Below are 25,112 nucleotides of genomic sequence, written 5' to 3'. Positions count from 1 at the left end.
TTCCATATTGTCGCTGGTATAGGCAACAGGTTTCTATGAGATGTGTTCATTACAAACTACGTATATAGCTTAAAGTATAATCAAATCCTTTTGCTCTTTTAATTTTGTTCTATTTTCTTACTAACTTTCTTTTTATTATTCTGTTCTCTCTTGTTCCCTTTGAAAATGGTCAAATCTGTATTACATAGCACCTACGTTTGGGAACCTCAGTCAGCCCAGTTCATTTAATACTGAAGTGAATACATATGACTCCACCTTTTATTGTCAAAAATAGTATTAACATAGTATGACTACAGAAATCATACATATGTATCTCAGGATCCAAATATAGGGGATGACTGGTATATCAGATATTTTGAAAAAGAGCCTAAAGTTCTCACTGTAGTCTGTTATTTATCACTTAAAAGAAAATAATGCATATTGGGAGAAACATGTTAGACATTATTTTACCTTTTTAATGATGTTTATAATGAAAAAGGGTATATACTAATGATAATAAACTATTCCTAGCAACATTTTGTGAGCTTACTTGTCTGTGTCTTAGTCCATTTGGACTGTTATAACAAAATACTACAGAGTTGGTGGCTAATAAACAACGGAAATTTATTTCTCACAGTTCTGGAGGCTGTAAGTCCAAAATCAGGATGCCAGTACGAATGACTGAGGGTACTCTTTTAAGTCACACACCTCTTCTTATATCCTCACATAGTGGAAGGCACTAGTGATCTATATGGAGCTGTTTTTATTTTATTTTATTTTAATTTTTAATTTTTATTTTTTAAAGATTTTATTTATTTGACAGAAATCACAATTAGGCAGAGAGGCAGGCAGAGAGAGAGAGGAGGAAGCAGGCTCCCTGCTGAGCAGAGACCCCCCCTCCCCCCATGCGGGGCTTGATTCCAGGACCTTGAGATCACCTGAGCTGAAGGCAGAGGCTTTAACCCACTGAGCCACATAGCTGCTCCTGGAGCTGTTTTTATAAGGCACAAATCACCCTCATGAGAACTCCATTGTCATGACCTAAGCACCTTCAAAAGGCCCCACATCCTGATATGTTTGCGGGTTAGGATTTCAACATTTGACCATAGCACTTTGTCTCACCAAGAAGATAATAAGGATTTACAGTATTTACTGTTTTCTATAATTTTCCTGTTTCTCAATGTTTTTCTCATTTGTATATTTAGAATGTCAGATATATTGGGAGGACAAGAAATACTTGTTGAATTGGATTATCTTGTTTGAATAACAACAATAATGTTTATTGCTAAATCAATAAATTATATTAATAAATATATAATGATATATTAATTAATAAAATTAATATAATATAATAGCAATAATAAATCAGAAAGAACTTTGGGGTATAATTTGTTTGTGGGAGTGGACTGTGGCAGTCATAAGGAGGTGCTGCTCAACTCTTCAAGAGAACCAGCTGTGGGAAGCATTGTTGACTGATGTCTCTAGCTTATACTCCTTTGGATTCATTGTTGTGTTCAGGCAGAGTCCATGCTCACTCTGAGATGTCCCCAGCCAATGACTTAGTGTGATGGGTCATAGAGGGGCTGGCCAATAGCAGTGTAACATAGGTGTCTTCTGATAGGCATTCTTTGTTTAGGTACTTCCATTCATCCTAACAGAGACATTCTGGAAATGCAAAATAAATTTCATTAATATTAGAGCATCAGTTTACCAAAAAAATTCACAGGCAAGCCACAGATTTGAAGAAGATTTGCATACCTGTATCTGAGTCTCTGATAAAGGTGTTGTAACCATTACATATAACAAGTTAAAATTTAAAAGATACCTCAATAATAAAAGACCATTTCATAAATGGGCAAATTATTTGAAAGCCCAAAAGTCCCAAAGAAAGGCACACAAATGACCAATAAACACATGGAAATGTGTTTAACTTTCTGCACCTCCTTAGATGCATAGTCAGTAGCTGGACAACACTCCCTGGGCAGCTGCACTGTCCTCCCTTGCTTCATTGCATGGTCTCTGCCCCTTGAGAGGCTCAAGCACTTATTGGCCTCCTCTTTGGTCTCCCTCCATGTTGAACCCAGCATTGGGGGAACCTCTACTTCAGACGTCCAAGCACTTTCAAACCCTCCATTCCTCCAAGCACTAATCCTAGTTCTAATCTGAGATTCTAGAATCTGATCATGCTTCCTCTTTCCATGTGTTCTACCAGTTATGAGTGTGGTAGCTATTTTATGTAGTTTAATAGTCTTTATATTTTTCAATGTTTTTGTCTTTCCACCTTGCAATATCTGAATAAACCAATTCTTTGTTTTAAATATACTCCATAAGAAGCACATATTATACCATTTGTTTTTCTGACTGTACCTTGCCTATTACAGGTAGCACATTTTATGTGATTTTTATGGATCGATTTGTTCACTTTAGGAGACATTATCTTGCCTATCAGCACATTCCAAACCTTGACAGTAGTGATTTAGTCAGAAGTAGACATTTAACTTCTCTTTTCTACAACTGTTTTTTTTTAAACTTTTCTTTTCTCCCTAGAGTTACTGAGTTGGTAAGAGTAAATGTAGGGATTTTGATGGTTCTATTTTTGCTACATGGGGAGAACTCATCTGAGATTAAAACTGAATAGAACCATGAGAGACCATGGACTCTGAAAAACAATCTGAGGGTTTTGAAGGGGCGGGGGTTGGGAGGTTGGGGAGCCAGGTGGTGGGTATTAGGGAGGGCACGTATTGCATGGAGCACTGGGTGTGGTGCAAAAACAATGAATACTGTTACACTGAAAAGAAATAAAAAAAAAAAAACTGAATAGAACCAAGAAGAACAAAAAGTGGGAAGAGAGACAGGAACATGAATAACTTAGTCCTATACAGCTATACAAGGAACCATGTACATCCTCAGCTTATCAGCTTTACACACTTTTGTGGTATAGGCTGGTTTATCTAGACAGATCCAGCTTGAATTTCTGTCACTTAATTTGAAGGATTCCTAATGCACCCTCTAGAAAATATTCCACGTATACCACACAATTCTGCATAGTGTAATGGTAAAAGAAATCAGTTCTGGGTTCATAGACACTTAAATATAAATGTTGCTCTGGCACTTGCTGTCTTGACCACGGAGCAGTCAATGAACCCCTTCCTGCCTGATTTAGAGGGTGGGCATGAGGAGAACATAAGGGAAGGTGAATAGAGAATCTAGCACAGTGATCAGCTAACAATAGCTAAGAGTGGTACAAATCTCAGTTTTCTTGGCTATATTGAGAAATCATTGGGTCAAGACCTGTACCTCATTTTGTGTGTGTTCACTCTGTCTTATAGTCTAGATGCTCAAAAATTGTTCATTAAATGTAGTGAGTCAGGAAAATCTCTAAAGAGAGTCTATTTATGGAGTGTTAGCCCTCATGCACCATCTACTTTGGGTAGAATAAGACTCTCAGGACCTAGAATATTACATTCCAGACTCCAGGTTCCTCTGGACTTAGTATGCTTCTAGGTTTTATCCTAGAATTGCAGTGGAGGACTCTGGTTAAAGATGGAAGACTAAGATAAGCAACTTGTCTCTGTTTCTTCTCGAAACTCACCAACATGACAAAAAAGGGATTAAAAGTGGCATTAACTCACCTACTTTAATATTACAATGATGTAACAGTAGGAATTAGGAATAGAGAGCAAGAAGAGAGTGTACATGTTTGTACAGTGATGGTACAGGGTAGAAAAAGTTACAAAATCTCATTTTAGTAGGAGTACTGGTTAGAAACTATTAGAGTAATCTAAATTAGAGATGAAGAGAGAATATAGAAGCTGTGTAAGAAGGAAAACCAAATATTTCAAGGAGTTGGATTCTCTGGGAATTGGAGACTGGATGAAAATGGTCTTGAGAGAAGTTGCGTTAAGATTAGTTTGTAGATTAGTTCCCTGGATGATGTTAAAAATGTGCTGACTTTAGTTTTGAGCACTTTGAGCCTGAGGCACATAAGATAGATCTTTTTGAGAGGCATTTATGGAAGTCCACCTACATGTAGCTATGGATCTACATACGGATCTGCATTTCTCAAAATGAGTGATTTTACCACCTAAGGGATATATGCCAGTTTCTGGAGAACATTTTGATTGTCACACGTGGTGGTAGTGGATACTACTTGAATCTAATGGGTAGAGGGCAGGGATGCTTTCTTCTTAGGATACACAGGACAGCTTCACAATGAAGAATTATCTAGTCCCCCCCCCCAAAAAAAAGAGTTATCTAGTCCAAAATGTCAATAGTGCCAAGGTTGAAAAATCTTGATATAATGAATATGGATTGGAAATAGGGGAGGGATACCAACACTTAGGCTCTTTTTATGTGTCGGGCATGTTTCCGATACTTTATATGATTTAACTCCTTTAATCCCCACAACAACCCTATGAAATTTCTCCTTTAAAACTCATTTTGTATCTGTACATTGGTATTAGTAGATATGAAAATATACATACAAGGGCCAGAGAAGTTATATCACTGTCTTCAGTCTCACAATTAAGGATTTTCAAGTCCAGATTTGACTTGAGGGCCCACCCTCTCTCTCTTTCTTTTTAAGTATTTATTTATTTATTTATTATTATTTTTTATTTTCAAATTTTTATTTAAACTTTATTGATTTCAGGAGTAGAATTCAGTGATTCATCACGTGCATACAACACTCTGAGCTCATCATATCAAAGTGCCCTCCTTAATACCCATCACCCATCAAGCTCAGCTCCAACACTCCCACTCTTCTTTATTTTTTTAAGATTTTATTTATTTATTTGAGAGAGAGAGAGAGTGAGAGAGAGTATGAGAAGGGAAAAGGTCAGAGGGAGAGGCAGACTCCCTGTTGAGCAGGCAGCCCGATGTGGGACTCATCCTAAGACTCCAGGATCATGACCTGAGTTGTAGGCAGTTGCTTAACCAATTGAGCCACCCAGGAATCTGTAACACTCCCACTCTCTAACCACTTTGCTAAAACATCCCTTTATAGATGTGAAATCCACAAGCATGGACAATGCTAAAGCTATGATTTATTGTTTTACTAACACAATCCCAGAGACTTCAGGTAAGTGCTAGAAATGGCAAGTGACTGTGCCCCAGACTTTCCTCTTAGAACTGTGCATAGACTCCAGGGGGTGAAGAAGGAAGTGACAAAGGGAGGCACTCATTCATCTGCACTGGGGATTAGGAATTCCTATTGTGAAATTATAAACTGAGCAAAACATTGAGTCTAAAAGGATCCAGTGTTGGGCCTGTAACACAGGATATGAATATGGTTTCAATAATATCTACCCTCAGTGGACTCATTTAACTTGGAAGGAAACAATGAGGGAGAGAATAATTTTCTGTGCTACGATTCAATTTTCTTAGAACTACAGGTCATGGAATAGATTCCCATTGCAGTTACCTGATTGTTTTGGAGCTTATATAAGGTTGTTTTCCTCCTTTCAAGTGAAGAGGACTTCTGGGCAAATTCTCAAGTACAGATCATGGCCTATTCTCCAGAATACCTCTTTTAGCATGTCAAAGACTGAGGGCTGTGCTGATGTATACTGTCTCCTCTCTTGACAGAAACTTTGACACCCCAGGACTGTAGAGCAGAAGTGGCTTTAAGGCCTAGCAGAGTGAGGCCTCCAGGAAAAGGAAAATGAGGGTAACACTACCAATTTATTAATTTATTATTCTTGTCACCCGTAATCCTGAATGGAAACTGGGGAGAAGGGAGGAAATGACATGCAGAGACATTGGAGGTCTTGAGATCAGTATTCTTTCTGCACAAACTGCATGAGTGGGAGTAAAAGAGAAAATGAGGAATCATTAGGAATAATCAGAAGTCTTGTTCCTTGGATTCCTTGCATGACAACCCTGTGCTTGTAAACCAGCAGATCAATCTTTTCCTCTGGAGACAAAGAGTGAGGGTCCATTGTTAATGCTACCTTCTACCTCTGTTCCTGTAGGTCATACCTGTGAAGTGAATGGCTGTGGAGAATGACTCCTCTGTAACTGAGTTTATCCTTATGGGATTAACAGACCAACCTGAACTCCAGCTACCTCTATTTTTTGTTTTTGGTGACCTATGTGGTTACTTTGGTGGACAATTTGAGCTTAATTAATTTAATTTACCTGAATTCTCACCTTCACACCCCCATGTACTTTTTCCTCTTCAATCTGTCCTTTATTGATCTCTGTATTCATTTGTCTTCACCCCCAAAATGCTGATAAGTTTTATTTCAGAGAAGAACATCATCTCCTTTACAGAATGCATGACTCAGCTATTTTTTTTCTGCTTTTTTGTCAATTCTGAGTGCTAAGTGTTGACAGCCATGGCCTATGATCGCTATGTGGCCATCTGTAAACTCCTGCTGTACACAGTTACCATGTCTTCTCAGGTCTGTTCTCTGCTGATATCTGGTTCATATGTGATGGGGTTTGCTGGTGCCATGGTCCACACGAGGTGCATGTTTAGGCTGATCTTTTGTGATTCCAGTATCATCAACCATTACATGTGTGACATCTTCCCTCTCCTCCAGCTCTCCTGCAGCAACACCTATGCCAGTGAGCTTGTGATTTCTGTTATTGTGGGCACAGTTGTCATTATATCCAGCCTCATTATCTGTATTTCTTATATTTTGATTCTTTCCAATATCATTCACATCTCTGCATCTCAGAGTTTGTCCAAAGCCTTTAGTGCCTGTGGCTCCCACCTAGTAACTGTTGGTCTGTTCTATGGATTTGGGTAGCTCACTTAGTGTCAAACCACCATCCACTGGGTCTGTGGGCCAAGGGAAATTTTTCTCAGTGTTTTACACAAATGTGGTGCCTATGCTCAACCTTTTAATTTATAGTCTCAGGAACGAAGATATCAAACTTGCTCTGAGGAAAACCCTGAAGAGATTTTCAAACTGAGAAGAACCATCTATCTCTCCTTTGTTATGTCTTTTTCTCCACTTTCTGCTTTTCCTTTTCCTCTTCTTCCTATTCTTTTTCCTTTTCCTTACCTTTCCAAAGTCTTTCTGGCAGGATTTTTTTTTAAATTTATTTTTTATTTATTTTCAGCACATTTTATTTATTTTTTTTAAAATTTATTTTTTATTTATTTTCAGCATAACAGTATTCATTATTATTGTACCACACCCAGTGCTCCATGCAATCCGTGCCCTCTATAATACCCACCACCTGGTACCCCAACCTCCCATCCCCCGCCCCTTCAAAACCCTCAGTTTTTCAGAGTCCATAGTCTCTCCTGGTTCACCTCCCCTTCCAATTTACCCCAACCCCCTTTTCCTCTCTAACTCCCCACGTCCTCCATGCTTTTTGTTATGCTCCACAAATAAGTGAAACCATATGATAATTGACTCTCTCTGCTTGACTTATTTCACTCAGCATAATCTCTTCCAGTCCCATCCATGTTGCTACAAAAGTTGGGTATTCATCCTTTCTGATAGAGGCATAAGATTCCATAGGGTATATGGACCACATCTTCCTTATCCATTCATCCATTGAAGAGCATCTTGGTTCTTTCCACAGTCTGGCGACCGTGGCAGGATTTTTACTTTAATTTCTTTCTTCTCTTCTTACTTGGTTTAACATGTGGACCTATTGTTGGACATGAGGGTCATCCTCCATTCCAAGGTGAATCCAAACTGATCTTTATTCCACATATGAGTTGAAGACATTAGCATAACCTCCCCTATCTAAGGATAATACTACCTATTATTTTTTTTCTTGTCTCTTCCATCCAAGATAAGCCATCAAATAGCATGCTGCCTTACCAGTTCATTTCTTTCTTTCTTTTTTTTTTTTCTGCTTTCTCTGAAACAATTACGTAGTGCACGTTCCTGTTTTGAGGGTTTTATTACTTATAATTGCATTAAAACAGAGAAGGTATGACAAAAATTGTGGACACAATATAGTGGTAAAAAAAACTGCAGAAAATTTTAGGGTTCTTTCAATAATGGTTCTTGTTCTTGATTTTTAGTTCCATATAGGTAAAAGAAGTGAATACTCTGTTAAACCTAGCTTCTTTCTTTTATTCTTGAGAATTCTTGGGAATGAATGAGCCACACTATTCCGCTCACCTTTTTCAATCCCCACTAATAATGAATACCACTCAGTAGTGGTGAACTGATATTTTGTCATAAGTAGAATTGAAATTGCTACCACTTGTCTATGTACCCATGGATTGTGATTGTGATTAAAAAATCACACAATAATATTCTTGACTACAGAATAGAGTGTCATGAGCAATGTCAAGATTCTTTGTTTGCCTGTGTTAACAGGGATTCCCTTTTGCAAAGGAAGATCTGTACCTGCTTTCAAAGATGAACAAAAATATATGGCAAAAACCTTGTCCTGTTGGGGTTTATTCTTTCACTATATAATTTGACTCCTCCCTTTGGTCATATCAAATCTGTAACCCATACATATGTCACATTCTTTACAAATTATATTAAAAGATAAGTCTCTTTAACCTGTTCATTGGAGGAGGAAATAATTATGGAACTTGCTCAAGATCACCCAGCCAATGATGCAGAGCCCAGTATTTTAATTCATGTTCATCTCACAAAGAAATGGAAGAGATGAAAGGAGAACTGTGAATGAATAAGAGAACTTCTGGAGAGTTTTACCAGAACAAGTGTGAAAATGGTAATTTCCTGGGAATAATATCTTCAGCCAAGATGCCTGTCCAAAAGACATTATCTACAGGCTTTGATGCCCAACTACAAAAATGAACCTGTCCCTGGAAAAGTTTGATTTTAAAGTAGGGGTAAGCAGGGTAAGTTACCAAGAGATGAGGAAACATCTCTTGGTAACTTACCCTGCTTACCCCAATTGGGTATTATATGATCTCTCTGATATGAGGAATTTGAAAGGCAGGGCAGGGGGTCATGGGGGGTAGGGAGGGAAAAATGAAATAAGATGTGGTATGTTACTTCGATCAGTTTCATATGTTGAGCTACCCTTGCATTCCAGGAATAAGCTCACTTTTTATAATCCATTTAACATGCTATATATATATATATATATATATATATATATATATATAGTGAGGAAACATCTCTTGGTAACTCACCCTGCTTACCCCTACTTTAAAATCAATCTATCATGGGGTGGGGGAGGAGTCAAGATGGAGGAGAAGTAGCAGGCTGAGACTACTTCAGCTAGCCGGAGATCAGCTAGATAGCTTATCTAAAGATTGCAAATCCATCGGCAGATCGAAGAGAAGAAGAACAGCAATTCTGGAAACAGAAAAACAACCACTTTCTGAAAGGTAGGACCGGCGGAGAAATGAATTCAAAGCGACGGGAAGATAGACCCCGGGGGAAGGGGCCAGCTCCCAGCAAGCGGCAGAGCAACAGAGCACAAAATCAGGAATTTTAAAAGTCTGTTCCGCTGAGGGACATCACTCCAGAGGCTAAACCGGGGCGAAGCCCACGCGGGGTCAGCGTGGCCTCAGGTCCCGCAGGGTCACAGAAGGATTGGGGGTGTATGAGTGTCACAGAGCTTACAGGTATTAGAACAGGGAAGCCGGCTACAGAGACAGAGCCGACAGTGAGCTCAAAGCTCGGGGTTACCTTGAACCAGTCACAGGCTTGGTGAGCTTGGAGCGCGGCCGGAGGTCAGACGGGAGTTGCTGGGCGCTGTTCTCTGAGGGCGCACTGAGGAGTGGGGCCCCGGGCTCTCGGCTCCTCTGGGCCGGAGACCAGGAGGCCGCCATTTGTATTCCCGTCCTCTGGAACTCTACGGAAAGCTCTCAGGGAACAAAAGCTTCTGAAAGCAAACCCGACTAGATTACTCAGCCCGGCCCCTGGTAAGGGCGGTGCAATTCTGCCTGGGGCAAAGACACTTGAGAATCACTACACCAGGCCCCTCCCCCAGAAGATCAACAAGAAATCCAGCCAAGACCAAGTTCACCTACCAAGGAGTGCGGTTTCAATACCAAGGAGAGCAGCAGAATTCCAGAGGAGAAAGCAAAGCACGGAATTCATGGCTTTCTCCCTGTGATTTTCTTTTTTTTTTTTTTTCTTCCCTGTGATTTTTTTAGTCTTGCAGCTAATTTAATTTTTTTCTTTTTCATTTTTTTTCTCTTCTTCTGCTAAACTTTTTTTAACTTTTACCCTTTTCTTTTTTAACGTTTTTTAACTAGTTTATCTAATATATATATATTTTTTCATTTTATATTTCTCCTTATTCGTTTTCTTTTTTAAAATTCTTTTCTTTTATTTTTTTTTCATTTTTTTTCTTTCTTTCTTTTTGAACCTCTTTCTATCCCCTTTCTCCCCCCTCACGATTTGGGATCTCTTCTGATTTGGTTAAAGCATATTGTCATGAGGTTGTTGCCACCCTTTTAGTATTTTACTTGCTCCTTCATATACTCTTATCTGGACAAAATGACAAGGCGGAAAAATTCACCACAAAAAAACGAACAAGAGGCAATACTGAAGGCTAGGGACCTAATCAATACAGACATTGGTAATATGTCAGATCTAGAGTTCAGAATGACAATTCTCAAGGTTCTAGCCGGGCTCGAAAAAAGCATGGAAGATATTAGAGAAACCCTGTCGGGAGATATAAAAGCCCTTTCTGGAGAAATAAAAGAACTGAAATCTAACCAAGTTGAAATCAAAAAAGCTATTAATGAGGTGCAATCAAAAATGGAGGCTCTCACTGCTAGGATAAATGAGGCAGAAGAAAGAATTAGTGATATAGAAGACCAAATGATAGAGAATAAAGAAGATAAGCAAAAGAGGGACAAACAGCTATTGGACCACGAGGGGAGAATTCGAGAGATAAGTGACACCATAAGACGAAACAACATTAGAATAATTGGGATTCCAGAAGAAGAAGAAAGAAAGAAGGGAGCAGAAGGTTTACTGGAGAGAATTATTGGGGAGAATTTCCCCAATATGGCAAAGGGAACAAGCATCAAAATTCAGGAGGATCAGAGAACGCCTCTCAAAATCAATAAGAATAGGCCCACACCCCGTCACCTAACAGTAAAATTTACAAGTCTCAGTGACAAAGAGAAAATCCTGAAAGCAGCCCGGGAAAAGAAGTCTGTAACATACTATGGGAAAAATATTAGATTGGCAGCTGACTTATCCACAGAGACCTGGCAGGCCAGAAAGAGCTGGCATGATATTTTCAGAGCACTAAATGAGAAAAACATGCAGCCAAGAATACTATATCCAGCTAGGCTATCATTGAAAATAGAAGGAGAGATTAAGAGCTTCCAGGACAAACAAAAACTGAAAGAATTTGCAAACACCAAACCAGCTCTACAGGAAATCTTGAAAGGGGTCCTCTAAGCAAAGAGAGAGCCTACAAGTGGTAGATCAGAAAGGAACAGAGACAATATACAGTAACAGTCACCTTACAGGCAATACAGTGGCACTAAATTCGTATCTCTCAATAGTTACCCTGAATGTTAATGGGCTAAATGCCCCATCAAAAGACACGGGGTATCAGAATGGATAAAAAAACAAAACCCTTCTATATGTTGCCTCCAAGAAACTCATTTTAAGCCTGAATACACCTCCAGATTAAAAGTGAGGAGGTGGAAAAGAATTTACCATGCTAATGGACATCAGAAGAAAGCAGGAGTGGCAATCCTTATATCAGATCAATTAGATTTTAAGCCAAAGACTATAATAAGAGATGAGGAAGGACACTATATCACACTCAAAGGGTCTGTCCAACAAGAAGATTTAACAATTTTAAATATCTATGCCCCCAACGTGGGAGCAGCCAACTATATAAACCTATTAATAACAAAATCAAAGAAACACATCAACAATAATACAATAATAGTAGGGGACTTTAACACTCCCCTCACTGAAATGGAAGATCATCCAAGCAAAAGATCAGCAAGGAAATAAAGGCCTTAAACGACACACTGGACCAGATGGACATCACAGATATATTCAGAACATTTCATCCCAAAGCAACAGAATACACATTCTTCTCTTGTGCACATGGAACATTCTCCAGAATAGATCACATCCTTGGTCCTAAATCAGGACTCAACCAGTATCAAAAGATTGGGATCATTCCCTGCATATTTTCAGACCACAATGCTCTGAAGCTAGAACTCCACCAAAAGAGAAAGTTTGGAAAGAACCCAAATACATGGAGACTAAACAACATCCTTCTAAAGAATGAATGGGTCAATTGGGAAATTAAAGAAGAATTGAAAAAAATCATGGAAACAAATGATAATGAAAATACAACGGTTCAAAATCTGTGAGACACAACAAAGGCAGTCCTGAGAGGAAAATATATAGCGGTACAAGCCTTCCTCAAGAAACAAGAAAGGGCTCAGGTACACAACCTAACCCTACACCTAAAGGAGCTGGAGAAAGAACAAGAAAGAAACCCTAAGCCCAGCAGGAGAAGAGAAATTATAAAGATCAGAGCAGAAATCAATGAAATAGAAACCAAAAAGACAATAGAGCAAATCAATGAAACTAGGAGATGGTTCTTTGAAAGAATTAATAAAATTGATAAACCCCTGGCCCGACTTATCAAAAAGAAAAGAGAAAGGACCCAAATAAATAAAATCATGAATGAAAGAGGAGAGATCACAACTAACACCAAAGAAATACAAACTATTATAAGAACATACTATGAGCAACTCTACGCCAACAAATTTGACAATCTGGAAGAAATGGATGCATTCCTAGAAACATATAAACTACCACAACTGAACCAGGAAGAAGTAGAAAGCCTGAACGGACCCATAACCAGTAAGGAGATTGAAACAGTCATTAAAAATCTCCAAACAAACAAAAGCCCAGGGCCAGACGGCTTCCCAGGGGAATTCTATCAAACATTTAAAGAAGAAATAATTCCTATTCTCCTGAAACTGTTCCAAAAAATAGAAATGGAAGGAAAACTTCCAAACTCATTTTATGAGGCCAGCATCACCTGGATCCCAAAACCAGACAAGGATCCCCTCAAAAAAGAGAGCTATAGACCAATATCCTTGATGAACACAGATGCGAAAATTCTCACCAAAATACTAGCCAATAGGATTCAACAGTACATTAAAAGGATTATTCACCACGACCAAGTGGGATTTATTCCAGGGCTGCAAGGTTGGTTCAACATCCGCAAATCAGTCAATGTGATACAACACATCAATAAAAGAAAGAACAAGAACCATATGATACTCTCAATAGATGCTGAAAAAGCATTTGACGAAGTACAGCATCCCTTCCTGATCAAAACTCTTCAAAGTGTAGGGATAGAGGGCACATACCTCAATATCATCAAAGCCATCTATGAAAAACCCACCACAAGTATCATTCTCAATGGAGAAAAACTGAAAGCTTTGCCGCTAAGGTCAGGAACACGGCAGGGATGTCCATTATCACCACTGCTATTCAACATAGTACTAGAAGTCCTAGCCTCAGCAATCAGACAACAAAAGGAAATTAAAGGCATCCAAATTGGCAAAGAAGAAGTCAAATTATCACTCTTCGCAGATGATATGATACGATATGTGGAAAACCCAAAAGACTCCACTCCAAAACTGCTAGAACTTATACAGGAATTCAGTAAAGTGTCAGGATATAAAATCAATGCACAGAAATCAGTTGCATTTCTCTACACCAACAACAAGACATAAGAAAGAGAAATTAAGGAGTCAATCCCATTTACAATTGCACCCAAAACTATAAGATACCTAGGAATAAACCTAACCAAAGAGGCACAGAATCTATACTCAGAAAACTATAAAGTACTCATGAAAGAAATTGAGGAAGACACAAAGAAATGGAAAAATGTTCCATGCTCCTGGATTGGAAGAATAAATATTGTGAAAATGTCTATGCTACCTAAAGCAATCTACACATTTAATGCAATTCCTATCAAAGTACCATCCATCTTTTTCAAAGAAATGGAACAAATAATTCTAAAATTTATATGGAACCAGAAAAGACCTCGAATAGCCAAAGGGATATTGAAAAAGAAAGCCAACGTTGGTGGCATCACAATTCCGGACTTCAAGCTCTATTACAAAGCTGTCATCATCAAGACAGCATGGTACTGGCACAAAAACAGACACAGAGATCAATGGAACAGAATAGAGAGCCCAGAAATAGACCCTCAACTCTACAGTCAACTAATCTTTGACAAAGCAGGAAAGAATGTCCAATGGAAAAAAGACAGCCTCTTCAATAAATGGTGCTGGGAAAATTGGACAGCCACATGCATAAAAATGAAATTGGACCAGTTCCTTAACCACACACAAAAATAGACTCAAAATGGATGAAGGACTCAATGTGCGAAAGGAATCCATCAAAATCCTTGAGGAGAACACAGGCAGCAACCTCTTCGACCTCAGTCGCAGCAACATCTTCCTAGGAACAACACCAAAGGCAAGGGAAGCAAGGGCAAAAATGAACTATTGGGATTTCATCAAGATCAAAAGCTTTTGCACAGCAAAGGAAACAGTCAACAAAATCAAAAGACAACTGACAGAATGGGAGAAGATATTTGCAAACGACATATCAGATAAAGGACTAGTGTCCAGAATCTATACAGAACTTAGCAAACTCAACACCCAAAGAACAAATAATCCAATCAAGAAATGGGCAGAGGACATGAACAGACATTTCTGCAAAGAAGACATCCAGATGGCCAAGAGACACATAAAAAAGTGCTCCATATCACTCGGCATCAGGGAAATACAAATCAAAACCACAATGAGATATCACCTCACACCAGTCAGAATGGCTAAAATCAACAAGTCAGGAAATGACAGATGCTGGCGAGGATGCGGAGAAAGGGGAACCCTCCTACACTGTTGGTGGGAATGCAAGCTGGTGCAGCCACTCTGGAAAACAGCATGGAGGTTCCTCAAAATGTTGAAAATAGAACTGCCCTATGACCCAGCAATTGCACTACTGGGTATTTACCCTAAAGATACAAACATAGTGATCCTAAGTGGCACATGCACCCGAATGTTTATAGCAGCAATGTCCACAATAGCCAAACTATGGAAAGAACCTAGATGTCCATCAACAGATGAATGGATCAAGAAGATGTGGTATATATACACAATGGAATACTATGCAGCCATCAAAAGAAATGAAATCTTGCCATTTGCGACAACATGGATGGAACTAGAGCATATCATGCTTAGCGAAATAAGTCAAGCAGAGAAAGACAACTATCATATGATCTCCCTGATATGAGGAAGTGGTGATGCAACATGGGGGCTTAAGTGGGTAGGAGAAGAATAAATGAAACAAGATGGGATTGGGACGGAGACAAACCATAAGTGACTCTTAATCTTACAAAACAAACTGAGGGTTTTGGGGGGAGGGGGGTTGGGAGAAGGGGGGTGGGGTTATGGACATTGGGGAGGGTATGTGCTTTGGTGAGTGCTGATTCACAGACTTGTACCCCTGGGGATAAAAATATATGTTTATAAAAAATAAAAAATTAAAAAAAATAAAATCAATCAATCTATCTATCTATCTATCTATGAGTGATCATTTCTTGGAATAGTAAGGCTGCAACGTTTGGGAAATGTCACACTTTTCAGAATATTATGTACACTTTTACAAGCTTGTTAGATATTACGCTCTCAGTTGGAAAAAAGAAATGAAAAAGAGTTCTTTATAATTAATATAATGGTAAACAGAGCTCTACAAAATTTTATTTTGTGTGTTAAACAGAGAATAAACTGTCTATATCATCCATCACTACTTTTTATTGATAAAAGGATATTGCAAGGCAAGTTTTTCAGAATGAAGCAACTATATCTACTAACTTTATCACACGGCTGTATCTTACATTTTTTTAAATTAACATATTATGCATTATTTGCTTCAGGGGTACAAGTGTGTGAATCATAGGTCTTACACAATTCACAGCGCTCACCATAGCACATACGCTCCCCAATGTCCATAGCCCAGCCACCCTAATCCTCCCCCCAACCCCCCAACAACCCTCAGTTTGTTTCTTGAGATTAAGAGTCTCTTATGGCTTGTCTCCCTCCCCGGTCCCATCTTGTTTCATTTTTCCCTCCCTACCCCACACAACCCCATGCCCTGTCTTTCAAATTCGTCATATCATAGAGATCATATAATAATTGTCTTTTCTGATTGTATCATACATTTTTAATGAGAATCTGTGTTAAAATCCTTGACAGCAATGTGGGAAATTGAGCTATTGGTTAGACATTTGAAAGTATTAAGATATTATTTTTTTTTCATTTATTTATTTTCAGCATAACAGTATCATTATTTTTTCACCACACCCAGTGCTCCATGCAATCCATGCCCTCTATAATACCCACCACCTGGTACCCCGACCTCCCACACCCCCGCCACTTCAAACCCCTCAGATTGTTTTTCAGAGTCCATAGTCTCTCATGATTCACCTCCCCTTCCAATTTCCCTCAACCCCCTTCTCTCTAACTCCCCATGTCCTCCATGCTTTTTGTTATGCTCCACAAATAAGTGAAACCATATGATAATTGACTCTCTCTGCTTGACTTATTTCACTCAGCATAATCTCTTCCAGTCCCGTCCATGTTGCTACAAAAGTTGGGTATTCGTCCTTTCTGATGGAAGCATAATACTCCATAGTGTATATGGACCACATCTTCCCTATCCATTCGTCCGTTGAAGGGCATTTTGGTTCTATCCACAGTTTGGTGACCGTGGCCCTTGCTGTTATAAACATTGGGGTACAGATGGCCCTTCATTTCACTACATCTGTGTCTTTGGGGTAAATACCCAGAAGTGCAATGGCAGGGTCATAGGGAAGGTCTATTTTTAATTTCTTGAGGAATCTCCACACTGTTCTCCAAAGAGGCTGCACCAACTTTCATTCCCACCAACCCGTATAAGAGGGTTCCCCTTTCTCCACATCCTCTGCAACACATGTTGTTTCCAGTCTTGCTAATTTTGGCCGTTCTAACTGGTGTAAGATGATATCTCAATGTAGTTTTAATTTGAATCTCCCTGATGGCTAGTGATGATGAACATTTTTTCATGTGTCTGATAGCCATTTGTATGTCTTTATTGGAGAAGTGTCTGTCCATATCCTCTGCCCATTTTTTGATATGATTGTCTGTTTTGTGTGTGTTGAGTTTGAGGAGTTCATTATAGATCCTGGATATCAACCTTTTGTCTGTACTGTCATTTGCAAATGTCTTCTCCCATTCCGTGGGTTGCCTCTTTGTTTTCTTGACTGTTTCCTTTGCTGTGCAGAAGCTTTTGATTTTGATGAAGTTCCAAAAGTTCATCTTCGCTTTTGTTTCTTTTGCCTTTGGAGACATATCTTGAAAGAAATTGCTGTGGCTGATATCGAGGAGCTTACTGCCTATGTTCTCCTCTAGGATTCTGATGGATTCCTGTCTCCACTGAGGTCTTTTATCCATTTTGAGTTTATCTTTGTGTACAGTGTAAGAGAATGGTCGAGTTTCATTCTTCTACATGTAGCTGCCCAGTTTTCCCAGCACCATTCCTGAACTTCATAAAATCTATGAAAGACCCACAGCAAATATCATCCTAAATGGGAAGAAGCTTGCGTCCTTCCCATTGAAATCAGGAACACGACAAGGATGCCCACTCTCACCACTCTTGTTCAACATAGTATTAGAAGTCCTAGCAACAGCAATCAGACAACAAAGGGAAATAAAAGGTATCCAAATTGGTAATGAAGAAGTCAAACTCTCTCTCTTTGCTGATGACATGATTCTTTATATGCATAACCCCAAAAGACTCCACCCCCAAACTACTAGAACTCATACAGCAATTCAGCAACGTGGTAGGATACAAAGTCAATGTACAGAAATCAGTGGCTTTCTTATACACTAACAATGAAAATACAGAAAGGGAAATTAGAGAATCGATTCCATTTACTATAGCACCAAGAACCATAAGATACCTGGGAATAAACCTAACCAAAGAGGTAAAGGATCTGTACTCAAGGAACTACAGAACACTCATGAAAGAAATTGAAGAAGACACAAAAAAGATGGAAGACCATTCCATGCTCTTGGATTGGAAGAATAAACATTGTTAAAATGTCTATACTACCTAGAGCAATCTATACTTTTAATGCTATTCCGATCAAAATTCCACTGGTATTCTTCAAAGAGCTGGAGCAAATAATCCTAAAATTTGTATGGAATCAGAAGAGACCCCGAATCGCTAAGGAAATGTTGAAAAACAAAAATAAAACTGATTTACCTGATTTCAAGCTTTACTACAAAGCTGTGATCACCAAGCCAGCATGGTACTGGCATAAAAACAGACACATAGACCAGTGGAACAGAGTAGAGAGCCCAGATATGGACCCTCATTGGTCAAATAATCTTCGACAAAACAAGAAAAAATATACAGTGGAAAAAAGACAGTCTCTTCAATAAAAGATATTATTATTTTGGAGCACCTGGGTGGCTCGGTGGGTTATAGCCTCTGCCTTTGGCTCAGGTCATGATCCCAGGGTTCTGGGATCGAGCCCCGCACTGGGCTCTCTGCTCAACAGGAAGCCTGCTTTCTCCCCCCTCTTTCTGCCTGCCTCTCTGCCTACTTTTGATCTCTGTCTGTCAAATAAATAAATAAAATCTTTTAAAAAAATGTCAAAACTCAGAAATGAAGGTTTGGATATTATAACTATTTCTGTTGAAATAAGAAAGATTATAAGGGAGTGCTACGAACAGTCAACAAATTGGATAACATAGAGAAATGCATAAATTCCTGGAAATTCAAAGCCTACTATGACTAAATCATGAAGAAATAGAGAACCTGAATAGACTTATGACTAGTAAGGACATTGAATCAATAACTATAAATCTCCCAGTAAAGAAAGTTTTTGACCTCATGATTTCACTGGTCAATCCTACCAAACATTTAGGGAATAATTAACATCAGTTTTTCTCAAGCTTTTTCATAAATGTAAAAGTATGGCACAGTTCCTAACTCAGGCTTTGAGGCCATCATTACCCCAATACCAAAGGCAGACAGAGACACTACAAGAATTGACATCTATAGACCAATACCCTAAATGAATATTAATGCAAATATCCTCAACAAAATGCTTGCATATGAAATACAGCAGCATGTTAAATGGATTATAAAAAGTGAGATTTCCTGGAATGCAAGGGTAGCTCAACATATGAAACTGATTGAAGTAACATACCACATAAATAAAATGAAGGAAACACACACACACACAAACACACACACACAATCATGCCAATTGATTAAGAAAAAGAGTTGGACCAAATTCGACATCCTTTCATGATAAAAATTTCAACAGGATAAGACTAGAAGGAAACTACCTCAAAAGAATAAAAGCTGTGCTTGAAATCTGGGAGCTCTTTCTCAAAGTTCAGGGTCAGGGGAAGGCCACTCACTCTCACAGCCTCTATTCAACACAGCACTAGAATTTCTAGTCAGGACATTAGGCAAGAATTAGAAATAATAAATTTCCAACTTGGAAAGGAAGAAGAAAAAACACCTCTCTTCTCAAGGGTTAGGATCTTATATGTAGAATATTCTAAAGAGTCAACAAAAATTAAGACCACAAAGGAACTTAGGAAAGTAGCAGGATACAAAGTCAACACACAAAGAAGAGATGCCTTTAAATGAACACTAAAAATGAACAATCCTTAAGGGAAATTAAGAAAAAGCAGTTCCATTTATAGCAGCATCATATAGAATTAAATACTTAACCAAGGAGATAAAAGACTTGTAAAATGAAAGTGAAAAAACATTGCTGAAAGAAAATACAGAAGACATAAATAAATGGAAGCATACTCTATGATCCTGGATTGGAAGACTTAACTATTGTTAAGATGTTGATACTACCCAGAGGGATCTACAGACTCAATACAATCCAAATCAAAATTCCAATGACTCAGCATAATCTCTTCCAGATTATGCTGAGTGAAATAAGTCAAGCAGAGAGAGTCAACTACCATATGGTTTCACTTATCTGTGGAGCATTACAAATATCATGGAGGACAAGGGGTGTTATAGAGGAGAAGGGAGTTGGGGTAAATTGGAAGGGGAGGTGAATCATGAGAGACTGTGGACTCTGAAAAACAATCTGAGGGTTTGAAGTGGCGGGGGGTGGGAGGTTGGGGTACCAGGTGGTGGGTATTATAGAGGGCACGGATTGCATGGAGCACTGGGTGTGGTGAAAAAATAATGAATACTGTTTTTCTGAAAATAAATAAATTAAGTTAATAAAAAAAATTCCAATGACTTCTTTTTTTTGCAGAAATAGAAAAACCCATCCTAAAATTCATATGGAAAGACAAGGACCCTGAACAGCCAAAACAATCTTAAAAAGGAGAAAAACAGGAAGACTCATATTTCCTGGTTGCAAAACTTATAAAAGCTGCATTAATCAAAGGAGTATGGTATTGCACAAAGATAAACAAAGAAACCAATGGAAAACATGAGAAAACCACAATTAATTCTTGCATAAAATGAAAGATTTTTTTTTTTTTGGATATGACACCATAACAAAGGCAACAGAAGCAAAGATACAGATAAGTGGGATTATGTCAAATAAAAATCTTCTTCAGAGCAAAAGAAAAAATCAGCAAAATGAAAGGACAACCTATGGAATGGGAGAAAATACTGGTAAACCATATATCTGTTAAAAAGTTATATCCAAAATAAGCAAGGAACACCTAAAACTCAGTAATAATAATAACACAAAAGAAATGACTCTATGAAAAAGTGGGCAAAGGACCAGAATACACATTTCTCCAAAGAAAGCCCCTATGTGGCCAACAAGTATGTGAAAAGATGCTCAATATCAGGAATCACCAGGGAAATGCAGGTGCAAACCACAGGGAGATACCACCGCATGTCTGATAGAATGGCTATTATCAAAAAGGTAATAGATAACAGGCATTGGTGAGTTTGCAGAGAAAAAGAAATCCTTGCACAGTGTTGGTCAAACTGTGCAAGTTTCCTTTGTGTAAGAAGAATAAGTTCTGGAGATCTAATGTACACCAATGTCACTACAGTTAACAATATTGCATACTTTAAATTTGCTAAGAGAGCAGATCTGAAATGTTCACACTATAAAATAAAGGGTGAGCTTGATGAAGGGTATTAAGGAGGACCAGGATTGCATGGAGCACTGGGTGTTACATGCAAACAATGAATCATGGAACCCTACATCAAAAACTAATGATGCGGGCACCTGAGTGGCTCAGTTGTAAAGTGTCTGCCTTTGGCTCAGGTCATGATCCCAGAGTCCTGGGACTGAGGCCCACATCAGGCTCCCTGCTCTGCAGGAGGCCTGCTTCTCCCTCTCCCACTCTTCCTGCTTGTGTTCCCTCCCTCTCTGTATCTCTTTCTGTCAAATAAATAAATAAATAATCCTTAAAAAAACCCCAAGCTGATGATATACTGTATGGTGACTAACAGCACAATAAGAAAAAAAGAAAAAGGTAACTAAGTAAGGTGATAGATACTTTAACTTGATTGTGATGATCATTTGAAAATGTTTACAAATATAAAAATCAAGTCATGTATCTTAAATACATAAAATTATGTGGCGCCTGGATGGTTCAGTTAAGTAGCTGCCTTCAGCTCAAGTCATGATCTCAGGCTCCTGAGATCAAGCCCTGTGTCTGGCTCTGTGCTCAGTGGGGAGTCTGCTTCTCTCTCTCCTTCTACTGCTCCCCTGCTTGTGCTTTCTTTCTCATGCTCTCTCTCTGTCAAATATATATATATATATGTGCTATATATATACACACACACACACTATTATTTTTTATAGTATTTTTATTTAAAATATTTATTTATTTATTTGACAGAGAGAGACACAGCAAGAGAGGGAACACAACCAGGGGGAGTGAGAGAAGGAGAAGCAGGCTTCCTGCCTAGCAGGGAGCCTGATGCATGGCTTGATCCCAGAATCCTGGGATCATGCCCTGAGCCAAAGGCAGATGCTTGACGCCTGAGCCACCCAGGTGCATATATATATATATATTATTATTATAAAATTACACCCTGTAAAGATGGAAATGAAAAAAAAAGAACTTCAACTCAATTTCTTTTTTAGTTATACTGAGACTGAATCACAGTTTCAAGATTTACTTTCATGACAAAATTTCAGTTGTCCCCGATAATGGAGATTGATTGAAACTTCTTGAACTAGGGAATGACAGATCTGAGCTTTCAGAGCTCATTCTAGCAGCAGTTTAGATGGTAAAAAAAGAGGGCATTTGGGAAACACTAGAAAATAAATAGGAGCCACTACAGTTCAGTAGTAGAGTTAAAATATAAAAACTGCCTCAATTTGTGTGGTGGTTGAGGAACGGGGTGGAGGTCATTGTGTTTGTAGACTCTGTTGCTTAGCATGTGGGATATGTGGAAATATTCTGAAGGTTTGCAACCAGAGAACCACATCATTTTAAAAAGTATTTATGGAATTTCTAGTATATACATTATATACACTTAAGAAATAAATTGGATAAAAATGATGCTTATTTTTAAAGAACTTACAATTTATTGGAGCACACAACAATTAAAGGGGAAAATGTCCAGTGAATGGGGTGGTAGAGAATCTCTTGGAATTTATGAGAACCTGTATAAAGATAGCTAACATTAGTTGACTGTTTATCATGGGACAGGCACTGTTCTAGCCATTTTACTTACCATCATCATAGCAATCAAATGAAAATGGTACTGTTTTTACCATTCCTATTTTACAATGATAAATCAGAGGAAAAAAGAAATTAGGGAATTTGCCTGGGGTTTTATAAGTAATAGTGAAGGTAGGAGTCGTACGCACACTCCCTAACTCTGTAGCTCCTATTATTTTGTGTGTGTGTGTGATGAGAAGATATCGATGACCTCTTACGGAAATATTACATAAAACACAGGAGAATTGTCAGGTACACATTTCCAACAGATGCTTAGGAGTAAAAACTTCAGAAGGAATATATGACATGGCACATTATTTTAGAGATATCTCAAGAAAGAGACAATTGATGTGAGATGCTCCCTTTTGAAAAAGGAGGTTCTTTCAGAGAAAGTAATAAAGAATCCTGGAGGCAGAACCCTTGCAGAAAATTTTCCATTTAGTATATTCGAAGAAAGAGGGAAATAAACAATATAGTAGAATTCCCTTCAGAGATGAAGATGACAGGGAGATGGGAGTTCACTTTTGGCTTTGTCTTGGGAGATGGACAATCCCTAGAGTGATGAAAAACCTTGAGTAAATTTGGAGTCCCTAAGGAACTAAAGACAGATGGCTGGTCTAGGGTGTAAATACAATCTTCTTATTTCCTTTTCCACAATGAATCTAATCCCAAGGGGAAGAGACTGAGCAAACTTCTACTCTACTTATAAGCAGGTGCATTGTATCATTAAACTCACATTCAGTCATCTGTATTTTATCAAGTGGCAAATGATATAAAGACTATTTTCCACTGCTTCTTGAGAGAACTCGAAGTCATAATCAGAAATTATGACCTGCAGTTTGGAAAGATTTCTGGGGGCATACCTGAAATTAAGCATATGTAACATCCTTTTAGAACAAAGGGACCAAAACCTTAGAACCTGAAATTGCCCCTCCAGGACTTCAGGGGTAAAGACAATGATAAGGGAGTACTGAGTATTGTGATCTAAGGAGGGCGAGTCTTGAATTTCATTTATGAATTTCCCTCTTATTATGAGATAGAAATCCAGAGATCAATATTATGTAAGTTTCTTTTTAGTTTTTTGCAGTTCTGAGATTCAAGTGAGGAGGAATTTGATCAAGGGGAAATCAGGGAATATTCAGAGAGTTGAGGGATGCAGGGGTACAATATCTTTGTCAGTAAGTTCCCTCTCCGTGGATGGAACTCTCACTCTTCTGGATTTGTGGCTTTTATTCTGTGTCTCCCTTCTCCTTTTGTTTTTCCAGTGGTCATGTTTGTCTATGGTAGGACTAGACTTCCCTTTCTAGGCTAAATTGTGTAGTATTAGTTCTGTTTAGCTTATAAACCTCTAAAAAAGGGGAGAGTTAGTGTTTCCCAGTATCATGATAGAGGTAAAGGCAGAATTCCTGGGTCCAGATTTGGTTAGTCTCAGTCCTCAGATATTCCCAGTATATATTCCCTTTTGTAGGTCGAAATACTGTGGGAAGAGCTGGCTTTTTCTCTAATGTAATCCTGTTTCTCTATACTCACAGATCCCCTTGGAGAAGAATGACTCCTACAAACTCCTCTTTTGTGACTGAATTCATCCTGGTAGGCTTAACAGACCTACCATATCTCCGGCATCCCCTGTTTGGTTTCTTTCTACTCATGTATGTGGTCACTGTGTTGGGAAATTTGGGCTTGATAACTCTAATTAGGCTGAATTCACACCTCTACACCCTGATGTACTTTTTCCTCTTCAATTTGTCCTTCATAGACCTCTGTTATTCTTCTGTGTTTACACCCAAAATGCTGATTAACTTCACATCAAAGAGGAATATTATCTCCTACAGGGGATGCATGACCCAGCTTTACTTTTTCTGTTTCTTTGCTATTTCTGAATTATGTGCTGACATCAATGGCCTATGATCGCTATGTGGCCATCTGTAACCCACTGTTGTATAATGTTGCCATGTCCCCCAAAGTGTGTTCCAGCCTTATGCTTGCTTCATATTTGATGGCATTTTCAGGTGCCACGGCTCACATAGGATGCATGCTGAGACTGACCTTCTGTGGTGCAAACACCGTCAACCATTATTATTGTGACATCCTTCCTCTACTCCAGCTCTCCTGCACCAGCACCTATGTGAATGAGCTGGTAGTTTTCATTGTGGTGGGCATAGATATCATTGTGCCCAGTGTCACCATCTTTGTCTCTTATGGTTTCATCCTGTCCAGCATCTTGCACATCAGCTCCACTGAGGGCAGGTCCAAAGCCTTCAGCACGTGCAGCTCCCACATAGTTGTTGTTTCTCTCTATTTTGGATCTGGTGCATTTGTGTATCTTAAACCATCTTCTGTTGGGTCGATGGGTGAGGGAAAAATCTCTTCTGTCTTTTATACCAATGTGGCTCCCTTGATGAACCCCTTCATTTATAGCTTGAGAAACAAAGACATTATACTTGCTCTGAGAAAAACCCAGAGTAGGAGAATGTTTTAA

The 25,112-nt window shown here is 38.7% G+C and overlaps 1 protein-coding gene and 1 pseudogene across 1 annotated transcript; both read left to right on the top strand.

The window, feature by feature from the left end:
• Window positions 1-5,969: 5,969 nt before the first annotated feature.
• On the top strand, window positions 5,970-6,900 carry LOC116598793 (annotated as a pseudogene).
• Window positions 6,901-24,181: 17,281 nt separating this feature from the next.
• Window positions 24,182-25,112, top strand: LOC116599314 (olfactory receptor 8B3-like). The gene is given in 2 exon segments (XM_032359111.1): window positions 24,182-24,513; window positions 24,515-25,112. Coding segments are annotated over 2 exon segments (930 nt in total).

This window comes from Mustela erminea, chromosome 9 (assembly GCF_009829155.1).
Source record: "Mustela erminea isolate mMusErm1 chromosome 9, mMusErm1.Pri, whole genome shotgun sequence".
Classification (NCBI taxonomy): Eukaryota; Metazoa; Chordata; class Mammalia; order Carnivora; family Mustelidae; genus Mustela; species Mustela erminea.
The sequence above is the reverse complement of the archived record's forward strand: the minus strand, read 5'-3'. Positions and strand labels throughout refer to the sequence as shown.